The 14,475-nt window shown below is 40.3% G+C and overlaps 1 protein-coding gene across 1 annotated transcript in view; it reads left to right on the top strand.

The window, feature by feature from the left end:
- Positions 1–14,475, top strand: part of AP2B1 (adaptor related protein complex 2 subunit beta 1) — a 179,822-nt gene that overhangs the window by 30,292 nt on the left and 135,055 nt on the right. The window contains exon 5 of the mRNA XM_006154420.3: positions 5,671–5,916. Coding sequence (XP_006154482.1) covers positions 5,671–5,916 — 246 coding nt within the window. The remainder of the gene's footprint in view (positions 1–5,670; positions 5,917–14,475) is intronic.

The raw sequence follows: 14,475 nt of genomic DNA, 5'->3' as shown, positions 1-14,475 counted from the left end.
CACCAGGTCCAGGACTTGAACTGCAGTCAGCCATGTGGGAGTCTAGTGCCCTTAACCACCACACCACCTGCCGGCCCCCATCTTGCAGTTTTAACAGTTACTGACACATGGCAACTCTTGTTGAATTTATACTCCACATACATACTTTCCTGTCTCTCATTCCTCTCCTGCTAGATAATTTTAAGCAAATGCCAAATATCAAGTCATTTCATCCTTATACTTGTCAGAATAAAAATCTCTTTTTATTTATTTATTTACTTTTATTTTTTGCTACTGGGTGTGTGTGCTCACCAGACATACAGAGAGAGAGAAGAGGGGAATAGTGAGAAATAACCCCCTGGAGGAATGACCATGCCTACAGTTCCTTCTCCTCCATTCTCCTCTTGGGATTTTGGGCACGCATGCACATGTGCTAGCATGATTTTCAAGTCACTGGGTCCAGGACTCAAATTGTGTAGTTAGTTGTGTGGGATCTAACATCCTAACCTCTATGCTACCTGCTGGCTCTAGGATCTCTTTTTTTAAAAACATAGTCACAATATCATTATTGATTTTAAAATGTCCATTGTGGCTAGCTCTGTGGCATAGCACTAATTCACTGCTCAAGAGAACCTGGATCCCACATGGCAACTGTAGTTTGAGTCCCTGGCCTGGTTGACCTGAAACACACTGGCCAGGAATGCACACGAGTGCCCATCTTGATGGACTGGAGGGTTACAGGGTAGACAGACCATGTGGAGTATGCTCTTCTCCCTCCCTCCCTACCTCCTCCATCTTGTATGCACACACTCTGTTATGTATAAGGGGAAAAATGTTTTTTTCTTAAGTCCTTGATATTATCAAGTATCCAACCTTTTCCTTTCATTAGATTTGATAAACATAATAGAGCTATTCCATTCACTTTTTTTTTTTTTTACTTATTTTTTTCCTGTGTCTAGAACTTAGTCTACATTTAAAAAAGAAAATAGACAGCATTTCCAAAATTAGCTTCTGTTTTGAAATATAACCAATGTGCTTTCTTCCTTTCATGGAATTTTTATTCTTTTTCTGTATTTAGCTACGTAATATAGAGTCAGAGAATATAACATTTCATTCTTACTGTCTGGTGGTTCATAGATAGAATATATCATTGGAAAGAATTTATTTAACACTTTTTGGGAGTTAGAGCTATGCTTAGATTTATATGATTTAAAGAAATTTACAATTTTTTTTTTTCATTTTTGCCAGAGTGTGCGTGTGCTCACCAGAGAAAAACAAAGACACAGAAGGAAAGTGAGAAAGCAGTCCCTGTAGTACATTATCATACCACAGTCTCTTTTCCATTTCTCCCTTCTCTTGGGATTTTGGGCATACACACACACACACACACACACACACACACACACACATGCACCTGGCATAAATTTCTTTTCTTTCCTGTTTTTGGAATTTGTTTAGAAGGGCACATGTACTTACTGGAGAAAGACGGGGATAGGGGGTCAGGGAGAAAGTACCTCATGAAAAATGGTCACACTGCTGTCTCTTCTCAGTCCTCTAGGGATTTTGGGCACATGTGCACATGTGCCTGGTAGGGTTTTCAAACCACCTGGTCTAGGACTTGAAGTACACATGTAGGATCCAGCTGCCTTAACTATTGGGTTGGAATAGTCAAGACACATTTTACAACAAATCATGCTAGTTCATTTTTGGAAGAGTCATTTGCATGTATGTTATTTCTATGTCATTTGACAGCTGACAGTTCTAGCTTTATTCTATAAAAAAGCTAAGCAATTTAGTTGAGTTTTGGAGATTTTTCAACAACTTGAAGATGGAAGGCCAAACTGTGCATTTTCATCCTATGTTACAGTTGTACTTCTGTAAAAGGAAAATGCGTGTCAAGCTTGTGAAAAGTTGTGTAAAGTTTACAGTGACAATGCTCTATAAGAATGTCAGTGCCAACAATGGTTCTCAACGTCTTTCCTTGGTCAGAGAGGCCCACCGAGGTTGAAGACAACAAAATAAAGGCATTCATCGAGTCAAACCCACATTATACGACATGGGAGATTGCAAAACATTGAGCTTCTATCATTCAGGTGTTCACGACCACCTGAAGAAGCTGGGATAAGTAAGAAAACTCAATATTTGGGTTCCTCACGAACTCAAAGAAGTTCATTTGATGGTGTATATGAACACTTGCTATATGCTCATTAAATGTGAGGAAAATGATCCTTTTTTGAAGTGGCTGAGAACTGATGATGAGACAGGGATTTTTTATAACAATGTGGTGTGTGAACTCTCTTAGTAGTCCCACTGTGATGATTCGCCTCAAACAATACGGAAAGCAGACATTCATCAGAGGAAGGTTATATCCTCAGTGTGGTGGAATTTTAAAGGTGTCATGTTTTTCGAGCTCCTACCAAGGAAATCAATTTGAATGTGTGCTATCAGCAACTAGACAGTTTGAATGAATCCATCATCCAGAAACATCCAGAGCTCATTGATCATGATAGAACACAACATCACGAGACCACACAAGTTTGATCACCCATCAAAACTTACTGGAGCTTGGATGGGATTGTTCCCACGCCCACCATAGTCACCTGACCTTGTGCCATCAGACTTCCACTTGTTTCGCTCTCTTTAAAACTCCTTGTGTCAAAAAAAAAAGGGGGGGGGAGGGGGACCAGCAGTTAGTGTAATGGCTATGTCGCTGGACTCCCATGTAGTCGACCATGGTTCAAGTCCCGGACCCGGTGGCTTAAAACTCACGCCGGGCGTGTGTGCGTGAGTGCCCAAGATCCCAAGAGGAGAACAGAGGAGAAGGGATTGTAGCATGGCTATCCCCCCTGGGGGGTGATTTCCCGCTTTCTGTCTTTCTGTCTCTCTGTCTGGCGAGCACATGTACCCTATAGCAAAAACCTCTCCAAAAAAGATAAATAAATAAAACTCCTTGTGTGGTATAATGTTCAATTTGGATGGGGCTGTAAATCAGCACCTTGTTCAGTTTTTTGCCAGTAAAGACAGGCCTTTCTATCAACAAGGAATTATGAAGGTCACTGAAAGATGGCGAAAGGTTATTGAACGAAATGGGCATGATACCATTGATTAATCTTTGTTTTTTATCTAAATAAATGACCTTCGAACAACAGAAAATTTATGTCATGACTTTTCTGACAGCCCAATACTGTGACTCCAGCCGGCACTTTTTTTTTTTAAATAGACCATAGATTAATTTTTAATGTCCATCATGCCATGTATTCATAAGGAATAGATTCCAGAAGCTTATGCTCCTTTCCATTGGTTCTCACAAAGTGCTTCTTTGAGTGGAGCAGGTTGGTGCTTTAGTTGAACAGATTCCTTTGTCTTTGGCTTCTTTCTTTTTTTTTTGATAAATTTCCTTCACACATTTTAGGAAGCTATCTCTGCTCTTAGAATGCTTAATATGCTCAATATGCACATTAATTCTCTTGGCAAGAATCTTGCCCTTGTTTGTTTACAACAATGCCAACAGCATGCTGGGTAACACTGTAGACTCTTCCAGTTTTGCCATGGTAACATTTGTAGGGTATTCCTTTTTGAATAGTACCCAGTCCCTTGATGTTTACAATATCACCTTTCTTGTAGATTCGCATGTATGTCACCAAAGGAACCACTCCATGTTTTCTAAAAGGCCTAGAGAACATATATCGGGTGCCTCTCCTATTTCCCTTTGTGTTCTGGTTAATTACTGGAAGATGGCAGTTCCCCCAGCTGGCACTTTTTGTTTTTTCTTTTTTGGGAGAGGTTTTTGCTATAGGGTGCTTGCACTCGCCAGACAGACAGAGAGAGACAGAGAGACAGAAAGCGAGAAATCACCCCCCAGGGGGGATGGCCATGTCGAAATCCCTTCTCCTCCATTCTCCTCTTGGGATCTTGGGCACGCAAGCACATGCGCCCGGCATGAGTTTAAGCCACCGGTTCTGGGACTCGAACCACGGTCAACTACATGGGAGTCCAGCGACATAGCCATTATGCTAACTGCTGGTCCCTAGTTGGCACTTTTTCAAAAAAATTATTTTGGGGCTGGCAGGTGCCGTGGTGGTTAGGGGTGCTGGAGTCCTCCATGGCCAACTGTGGTTTGAGTCTCAGACTTGGTGACTTGTTTTCTCACTTTATCTCTCACTCTCTCTCTCTCTCACCCACTCACTCTCTTATTCTTTCCCTCTCTGGTCATATTTAAATAAAGTTAACTAATATAAAAAATTATTTCTTCCACGAGAGAGATAGTATTCTTAGCACTGCAATCGACCCCCAGCTTTAAGACAGCCCTCAATCATGGGCATGTACATGACTCATGTTTTGGGCGATCACTGGATGTGAACCTAGAACCATCCTATGTAGGTCAGCCTTGCAAAGCTTTGTATTTAACTATCATACTACCATCTGACTCCTTAAAGAAATGTTTAAACATAGAGTAACTTAAATGTATTCTTTCTGGAGGCTAGTGGGTGGCATGGTAGTTAAGTGCGCTGGACTCCCATGTGGCCGACCATAGTTCGAGTCCTGGACCTGGCAGCTTGCTTTCTCACTTTCCCTCTCTCTTGCTCTGTATCTCTCTGGTCAGAATAAAATAAATGAACAAATAAAGTTAAATAAATTTAAAATACTTTTAATTAAAAAAATACTTTAAAAAAAAAAAAGTATTCTTTCTCAGGGGCCAGCAGGTGGAGTTGTGATTAAGGCACTGGACTCCCCCATGGCCGACCATGGTTCGGGTCCCAGACTTGGTGGCTTGCTTTCTCACTTTCTCTCTTTGGTGAGCATACGTACCCTGTAGCAAACGAAACAATAATAATGATAAATAAAATTTTAAAAAATCCCTTCTCAATGTTCTGTTTGTATTCTATCTTGAAGCACTTACTAATGAAGGAGAATGTGTATTAATGAGGAGCTCAGATTCCCATCTGCTGCTTAGCTATGTGTACTCATTCATGTCAGTCCCAGACCAGCTCCTGTGTTCTCCTTTGTTTTCTTTGCTACAGTTCTCAGAAATCTAGCTCTTTTCTCTCTACTTGAGTTTATGGAGTGACTATAGACTGGGGCACAGTCTTTCCAATTTTTCATCTTTTCTTATATCAGAATACTGGTTCAAAGGTCCTTTCTTTTTTTTTTTTTTAATTGCCAGAGGGGACATTTACTCAGCAGAGAGAAAGAAAGCACCTCTCAAGGAGACATGGTCATGTCACATGTTTTCCTCCATTTCTCCATCCCATCAGGATTTTGACCATGCATGTACATGACCTCCAGAGCTGAGATTTGAATTGAGGTCAGCCATGTGGGTTTTGACTATACACAGTGCTTAACTGCTGCACTACAGGGTTGGCCTTCTAAAGCCCTTCCTGTTTATGTAGGGCAGGTCCACTAATGGCTGTGGGATAGTTATACTGACTCATGAGGCTTCCTGTAGTGAATCTTGCTGGGCTTTTCCTTATTGTGTAAATAGAACAGTTAAATTAATTTCTAGCTTGAATTCTTAAATAGGCAACTAAAAAAAATTAGGTAACTAAGACTAGTACTTAAAAAAGTAATAGCAGGAGAGCTTGAGTTCAATGTTACTGGAAGCTTAAATTAATGAAATGTTCTTTAGTGGCTTATGTAAATTGTACTGTTTACTTTTAGTCATCACTTATACCTACAGTTGTTCTTTCATAGGACTGTGAAGATCCCAATCCCTTGATTCGGGCCTTGGCAGTCAGAACCATGGGATACATCTGGGTGGACAAGATTACAGAATATCTCTGTGAGCCCCTCCGCAAGTGCTTGAAGGATGAAGATCCCTACGTTCGGAAAACAGCAGCAGTCTGTGTAGCCAGACTCCATGATATAAATGCCCAAATGGTAGAAGATCAAGGATTTCTGGATTCTCTGTGGGATCTCATAGCAGATTCAAATCCAATGGTAATAAACCTCTGCTTTTATAAAGAGAGCAGAATTTAAAATGGGTCCCTTTTCAAAGCATGTATACCATAAACCTTGTGTTTGGGATATTGGACCAGATAGTAGCTTTGGGAAACATGACTCCTGTGTTTACAGATTGTATATCTCATACCCTTGGTGGTTTTTTGTTTGGTTTTGTTTTAATGAAAGAGCGACAGATATCTGATAGGGTTTTGCCATGTCACCATTCTCCTGTCTCACCTCCCCAGTTATTAGGACTGCAGGTGCACACCTTTGAGCCCAGCCTGTTTAGATTGAGCTGGGAGTTGGATTTGGCCTCAGCCTCTGAGCAGCAGCATATTGGTAGCTCGTGCCATTGTGACTGAAGATTATTTCTTCAGATGGGTGTTTGTGATGTTTTTTGGTGGTGTGGGGATAAAAACTGATTCAAAATGATTTTTATTGCCTATTATTGTATTCTTTTAGGGGAGAATTTTTTAAAAGAATAATTTAATTTACTAGTATTAATTGTTAATTTGACCAGAGAGGCAGAGAGAGAAAGGGAGCATGAGAAAGCAAGCTGCCAGGTCTGGGACTTGAATTGCAGTCAGCAGTGTGGGAGTCCAGCACTTTAACCACCATGCCACCTGCCGGCCCCTAGAGGGGGCAGAACATAGCCAGAACATAACACCCTAAAGTTTTGGGATTTTTACTTTCCTTTGTTGACATTTTCAATACAGGAGATCAAGTCCCAAGTGATAACTGACTCTGCTAGTAACTGAAGCTTATTTGAACTGAGTGGTCACTGTTACCAAGAAGATGGAGGAATATAAGAGGAATATAAGAATATAGGGCTTTTTTTTTTTTTTTGTAGACATCATATGTGCTAGCCAGAGAAGAAAGAGAGAGAGAGAAAGTCCCTCCCCTCCCCCAATGGGTCATGGCCATTCCTCCTCCATTTCTCCATCTGGTCAAGATTTTGAGAGTGCAAGCACATGTGCCCAGTGTTTTTTATGCTTCTGAGGCTGGGATTTAAACCCTGGTGGGCCATATGTGATCTGCCTCCCTTAACCTCTGGACTACAGGGCTGACACTTAGAACTGTTTTGTTTTTGTTTTATTTAAAATTTTTTTAATTAAAAATTTTTAATTAGATCAGATTAAATGATTTAGTTTTTGCTATAGGACATGTGTACTTGCCAGAGAAAGAGAAGGAGAGAGAAAAAGTAAGAAATCAGCCCCTAAGGGGAAACGTCCACACTGTAATCCATCTCCTCCAGTCTCCTCTCAGGATTTTGGGCATGTGTGCACATGCACCCAGCATGGTTTTCAGGCCTCCAGGTCCAGGACTCTAAGTATATAGTTAGCTATGTGAGATACAGCACCTTAACATCCACATTACCTGCTGGCATCTCATGGCTGTTCTTAAAGTGCGTTTAGTCTAATGCCATATTTATTTGAAAGGAAATAACACAGTGGGTAACCTGTGAATATTTTTTTGTTGAACTTTTTCAAATGGAGATTTAAAATTGGCCTGAAATACATCCTGTCTTTTTTTTTTTTTTTTTTTTTTTTGAGGGGTTTTTTCTTTAGGAAACAACGCTTGCCAGAAAGAAGAGACAGAGAGACAGAAAGTGAGAAATCACCCCTCAGGGGGGATGGCCATGCCGCAATCCCTTCTCCTCTCAGGATTTTGGGCATACGTGTACATGCACCTAGTGTGATTTTCAAGCTGGGTCTGGGACCAGAATAGTGGAATCCAGCTGCCTTAACCTCCACACCACGTAGTGGCCCAGTATAAGACTCTTTTTGATCTTTAATCCTTACTTTTTATCTCAGCTGCATGTCTTTTTACCTTAAAGTACCACAGCTGTCATTAGAACACTGATAATTCCTTTTTATCAGTGGGATCAAATGCTGCTGATAGAAAATGGATTGAGTACATGAGTGTTAGTAACTTTTTTTTTGGAGAGATGTTTACTATAGGGTGCTTGCGCTCGCCAGGAAGGCAGAGACAGACAGAAAGCGAGAACTCACACTCCCAGGGAGTATGGCCACGCTGCAATCCCTTCTCCTTCATTCTTCGCTGTGAGTTTAAGCCACTGGGTCCGGGACTCAAACCGCAGTTGACTACGTGAGAGTCCAGCAACATAGCCATTATGCCAACTGCTGTTCCCAATATCTTCTTTTTTTTTTTTTTTTTTAAGAGAGAGATTTTTGCCATAGGGCCCATGCACTTGCCAGAGATAGAAAGCGAGAAATCACCCCCCTGGGGGATGGCCACACCCTTTCTCCTCCATTCTCCTCTTGGGATCTTGGACAGGCACACACGCACACTCACCCAGAGTGAGTTTTAAGCGACCGGGTCCAGGACTCGAACAGTGGTTGAATATGTGGAAGTCCAGTGACATAACCGTTATGCCATCTACTGGTCCTAGAATATTAACTAACTTCTAAGATATGGCAGTGGAATGTAAGGTTCAGTAGCTCAAACACCTCGGAAGTTCACAATGCTTAGCGTTATCTTGTGTTATTAGGAAAAGATAAATTTAAATTTAAGTGCCTTCTGGTGCCAGGCATAATGGCAAATTCTTTTATTTATGGTATTTAACTTAGTTCTTATATCTGCCTGTGAAGTAGTTTATTCCACATTACAAATATAGAAATGTACACTCAGTGGAGACCAGTAGGCAGCTTGGTGGCTAAGGCGCTGGACACTCCCACATGGCTGACCACAGTTCAAGTTCTCGACCTGGTGGCTTGCTTTCTCACTTCCTCTTTCTCTGTGTATCTCTCTCTGGTCAAATTAAAATAAATGAATGAATAAATTTAAATAATTCTTTTAAAAAAAAGATATGTATACTCTGACTAAAGAACTATTCTAAAATTGTGCAACTAATAATATTGCAGTCAGGATTCTAACTTAGTTCTGAGTCCTAAAATCCCAACTAATCACTACTTATTTGTGTGTGTATACACACACACACACACACACACACACACACATCTTCAAATGCTTAGAACTGTTTCCTTTCCTCAAAGTGATTATAATTTTGCATATATAAACACCATTATCTGAAAGCTGTTTTATTATGGAAATCTCAGTTCTTTGATTTTGGATATGAATCCTTATTTTACTGCTCTTAAGGAGTGATTTTGTTCCACTCTTTCAGAGGCTACTCCACATGGTGGCAGCACTACACCAGCAGATATTAGCCTTGTTTACAAAGGAAATAAACAGTTCCAGGGACTTCTGCCTTGTTTTTTTGTAGCTCACTTAGAAGGGTATCCTAGAAGTGAAAGAACCAAAACATCTATAAAAATGCCTTTTGAAATCTTTTTTTCCTAAAGAATTTTTTATTTTTTAATTTATCCTTATTAATTTTTATCATTATTTATTTTTTATTTACTAGAGAGAGAGAAAGTGAGAAAGCAAGTTTCCAGGTCCGGGAGATGAACCATGGTGGGCTGTGTGTGAGTTCATTGCCTTCACCACCACACCACCTGTTGTCCTCTGAAATCTAATGTGAGGATGAATGTTAAGCCAGAGCTGACAACTCTTAAGTTACATTGACCTCCAACCTGGCCCTAGTGGCAGTGTGCCTTGCTGTTAAGTAATAGAACTTTATTGTATTTTCATTCCTTGTCTTTTTAGGGTGATCACACAAATCTCATTTTGCTTTAGTTGTTTTATGATTTATATTATTAAAGCTGAATTTCAGTGAAATACTAATTGAGAGAGAAAAAAACAGACTTTGAGGGAAAAAACCCTACTCTGGGGCCAGCCTGTGGCCTTGTGTTCAAGGCAGCTGGATTCCAGTTGTACAGTTAAAGTCCTAGACCTGACAGCTTGAAAAAATACTCTGGGTATGGGTGCATGTGTGCCCAAAATCCTGAAAGGAGGGAAAGATGGAGAAGGGATTGTGGTGTGACCGTGTCCCATGGAGGTTGCCGTCTCATGTGTTCTCTCCTTTCCTCTCTCTTTCTCTCGTCATGCTGTGGTCTTTTTTTTCCTCCATTCTGTCAAGATTTGGGGCATGTGTTCACATCTGCCTGGCATGTTTTTCAAGCTGCCAGGGTTGAGATTTGAACCAACATAACTGGGCATGTGGCATCCGACTTGAAATGCACATCACTTAACCACAACACTACATATTTTAAAATTTTTTAATGATTAAAAATTTTTTTTTTTTTGGAGAGGTTTTTGCTATAGGGTGTGTGCGCTCACCAGACAGACAGACAGAAAGCGAGAAATCACCCCCCAGTGGGGATGGCCACACCGCAATTCCTTCTCCTCCATTCTCCTCTCAGGATCTTGGGCACGCACACACATGCGCCCAGCATGAGTTTTAAGCCACCGGGTCCGGGACGCAAACCGCAATCGACTATGTGGGAGTCCAGCGACATAGCCATTATGCTAACTGCTGGTCCCTAATGATTGAAATTTTAAGATTAAGATTTAAATTTCTCTTATTGCTAGGTGCATGTGCTCAATAGAAAGAGTGGGCGAGCAACCCCCAGTGGAATGTAGTCATTCTGCAATACTTTTTCCTGCATTTTTCTATCCCATCAGCATTTTGGGCACACACACATGTGCCCACCATGTATTCAGGCTGCTGGGGTGGAATTTGAACCGTGGTTGGCCATATGGGATTCAGCTTTCTATACATAGTACTTAACCACTATACTACAGAGCTGGCCTTAAAATTGACATTTTTAAGGTGAGTAGCCAACAAGTGGTGTGGTGGTTGAGGTGCTAGACCCCCACATGGCTGACCATAGGTCAAGTCCCAAACCTGGCGGCTTGCTTTCTCACTCTCCCTTTCTCTGTCTGTCTCTGTCTAGTCAAAAATTGAATAATAATAAGAATAAATAAAATTTTAAAAATAGTAAAAAATCTTTTCAAAAGTAATCATTTTATTTAACTTTAGTTATTTATTTTTAATTTGATCAGAAAGGGATAGAGAGAAAGAGAGAGAGGAAGGAAGTGAGAAAGCAAGCTGCCACGTCCAGGACTCGAACCACAGCCGACCATGTGGGAGTCCAGTGCTCTTAACCACCATGCCATCTGCTGGTCTTCCCCAAAAAAACTTTTTAAGGTGAAAAATAGTCTTGTGGGAATAGTAGGTGTGTATGGTGTTTTAGATTTAGATTGTATTGCAATCAGTGATCCCAGAATCAGACCTCGGCCTCCCTATGTGGCAGCTTGCTAGGAAGCAATGTCCAATGTGTGCTACTCTGGCGTTTTTTTTTTGTTTGTTTGTTTTTAATTCTGAAGGCAATTTATTTATTTAAAGAATTTTTTTATTTAACTTTATTCATTTATGTGATTTGACCAGAGAGGTACAGAGTGAGAGTGAGAAGGAAAGAGAGAGAGAGAAGAGAGCAAGCAAGCTGTCAGGTCTGGGACTTGAACCACAGTTGGCCACCTGGGAGTCCAAAGCCTTTAACTACCACACTACCTGCCAGCCCTCTGAAGGCAATTTATTCACAAATGAAACTATATCTGTTAACCTGTTTTGTTTGTTTGTTTGTTTGTTTGTTTTTAAATGACAGAGGACGTGTATGTGCATGAGGTGAGGGGAAGACGATGTGAGAGAAAGCATGTATGCACGTGTACTCTCTGTGGGGTCTGGTGATACCGTAGTCCTTTCCCTCCAGTTCTGTATCCTGTCAGGATCCTGAGCATCCATGCATGCCCCCAGCACATTTTTCAGGCCACTTGTACTGGGACTAAGACCCTGGTCAGGCACATGGGATCTGGCTTCCTCTATCCAGCACTTAACTGCTGAGCTATGGGGCCAGCCCTAAATCTGTTTACAGTATTACTCACTACGTCATTCCAGAATTACTTTTACAAGGTAATTGTGCAAGGATGTACCATTAAAGCTATTCTCAGTAGCGTCCCCAAAACTGGGTCAGTTATATGTGGTTTCCAATAGTTTACTAATATGACCAAAGCTCTTTTGTCATTTTCTGTTGAGATTATCTCAAAGCTCTAAATTAGCAGAGAAATATTATTTATTTAATTTTAGTTTTGCTTTAGGGCTCTTGTGCCTGCCAGAGAGAGAGAGAGAAAGCAAGAAATCACAGAGAGATGGCCATGTTGCAAGTTCCTTCTCTATTCTCCTTTTGGGATTTTGGGTCCAAAAATATGTGGCTAGTGTGTTTTTCAAGTCATCAGATCTGGGACCCAAATCGCGCAGTTGGCCATGTGAGATCTAGCCACTCCAACCTCTGTGCCACCTGCTGGCCCTAGCAGGAGAATATTTTACTCTAAAAAGGAGAGATAATAAGTAGTATGATAATAAATACTTAGTTTTGTTCATGTTATATCATGCTTTAGTGAATTTTAGGGTCAATGGGCCAAGTAACTCTTTGGTTACGTGAGAGTGCCTTTTACTGACATTTATTTGTAGTGTTTTGGTTTTGAGAATATTTGTATTCTGTCAGACCACATTTTAATCTACTTAAATAATGAACTTTATTATTTATAAATCTTAATTGTTATTGTATAATCAAACTTTCTGCCATAATGAGATGTGTTGGCTCAGCTTAGTAGTTGTAGCTCTCGTTTAAAGGAAGAAGATGGGTGAAAAATGGAATATTGCAGAATGTAATATAATAGGCATATTATCGGTTTGTATTTTGAACATTGTTTTGGTTTAGGTATAAGCTCTAAGTTTTACTTGTTTGAGGTGGAAAACTTAACTGGTAGTCATATGTCTTTGAGGGAACAATAGTGACAAATGCTAAGAAGAAATACATGTTGCCATGGGCTTTGAATGTTATTTGATACATCTCCATAGAGGAGACAAGATTCCAAACTGTTGCTTTTCTTTTGAGAGGACAGAGATACATAAATTACATGTGTATTTCTTCATAATGTCCAATGTGTGCTCTGGCGGGTTTTTTTTGTTTGTTTGTTTTTAATTCTGAAGGCAATTTATTTATTTAAAGAATTTTTTTATTTAACTTTATTCATTTATGTGATTTGACCAGAGAGGTACAGAGTGAGAGTGAGAAGGAAAGAGAGAGAGAGAAGAGAGCAAGCAAGCTGTCAGGTCTGGGACTTGTATCAAATAACATTCAAATGCCAGAGTAGCACACATTGGACATTGCTTCCTAGCAATACACATGTAATTACATGTTGCTTTTCTTTTGAGAGGACAGAGATACATAAATTACATGTGTATTTCTTCATAATGGCTTTGGTCAGCTATTCTACTGCTTTCACTTTATTCACATCTTCAGGGGCACCAGGCAAAAGAGTTGTAAAATTGAACAGGATAACTGAAGTATAAATCTCTTCAGGGTGTGTGACCTTGGAGGTCCTCACTAGAAATCAAAGTCCTCCAAATAGTAACATAGAAGGAAGTCACTGTACTGGAAAGTGAAAAGTTTCTTGGGTTTTGAGGCAATGAAAATGAATGAAATTAGAGTGCAGGATGGAAGTCTTCAAAAGGACAGGGAAATGTGAGAGATTTTTCATGGAAGAGCTAACTATATTTCCTTTCCAGTGTGTATCTGGGCTTCCTTTTAGAGTCCTCCTTATTACAGGATCATTTTTATTCTAACCATACTGCTCTGGCTCATTCTTGAAAAAAAAAAAAAATGTAAGGTCAAATTTATGCCCTTAGAATTGCTGCATGTAAGATAGGTATAGCTTATAAATCAGGTTTTATAGCTGGATAGTAAATCTTGCCTCTTTAAGTGCTGCCAGAATGTGATTATCTCTGTAATATATAAAGTTAGAAGAAGACATTTTTCTTCTGGTGTAAATCTGTATGTCACCTTGCCTAGAAATACTGTTTTGATTATATTATCCTCCCCCTACTCTGATTCTTTTTACCTTTTCCTCCAGTTGAAATTTTCAGGTCTCGGGACTTCTATAAATACTGGAGATACAGTGATTAGAATAAGATGCTGAAATCAGACAGACCCAGAGTTCATATTCAAGCATTACCTGTTTTTGGCTGTGTTAACCCTAAGCAAGTCAGTGAATTTCTGTAAGCCTTTCTTTATTTGCAGTAGGCAGGTTTTGTTTTTTTTTTTTAATTTGCTCTAGGGCACATATATTCATGGGGAGAGAGAAGAAATTGAGAAAGAACCCCCCAGGGGAGATGGGCATGCCACTCTTTCATTTCCCTCTTGGGATTTGGAGCATGTATGAACACACACCTGGCATGTTTTTCAAGCTGTTGGGTCAGGGACTTGAACTAAGCAGTTGGCCATGTGAGCTCTTTAACCACTGCGCCACCAGCTGGCCAAATAATTGGTGGATTTTATTTTTTATTTTAAAAGAATTATTTAAATTGGGACCAGCAGTTAGCGTAATGGCTATGTTGCTGGACTCCCATGTAGTCAACCATGGTTTGAGTCCAGGACACAGTGGCTTAAACTCACGCTGGGTGTGTGTGCGTGCGTGCTCAAGATCCTGAGGAGAATGGAGGAGAAGGGATTGTGGCGTGGCCACCCCCCCGGGGGGGGGTTGATTTCTCACTCTGTCTCTTTCTGTCTCTGTGTTTCTGGTGAGTGCACACGCCCTGTAGCAAAAAAAAAAAAAAAAGGATGATTTGAA

Source organism: Tupaia chinensis, unplaced genomic scaffold (assembly GCF_000334495.1).
Source record: "Tupaia chinensis unplaced genomic scaffold, TupChi_1.0 Scaffold000407_4, whole genome shotgun sequence".
NCBI lineage: Eukaryota > Metazoa > Chordata > Mammalia > Scandentia > Tupaiidae > Tupaia > Tupaia belangeri.
Note: the sequence above shows the minus strand (reverse complement) of the source record. Positions and strands in the feature narration are given on the sequence as shown.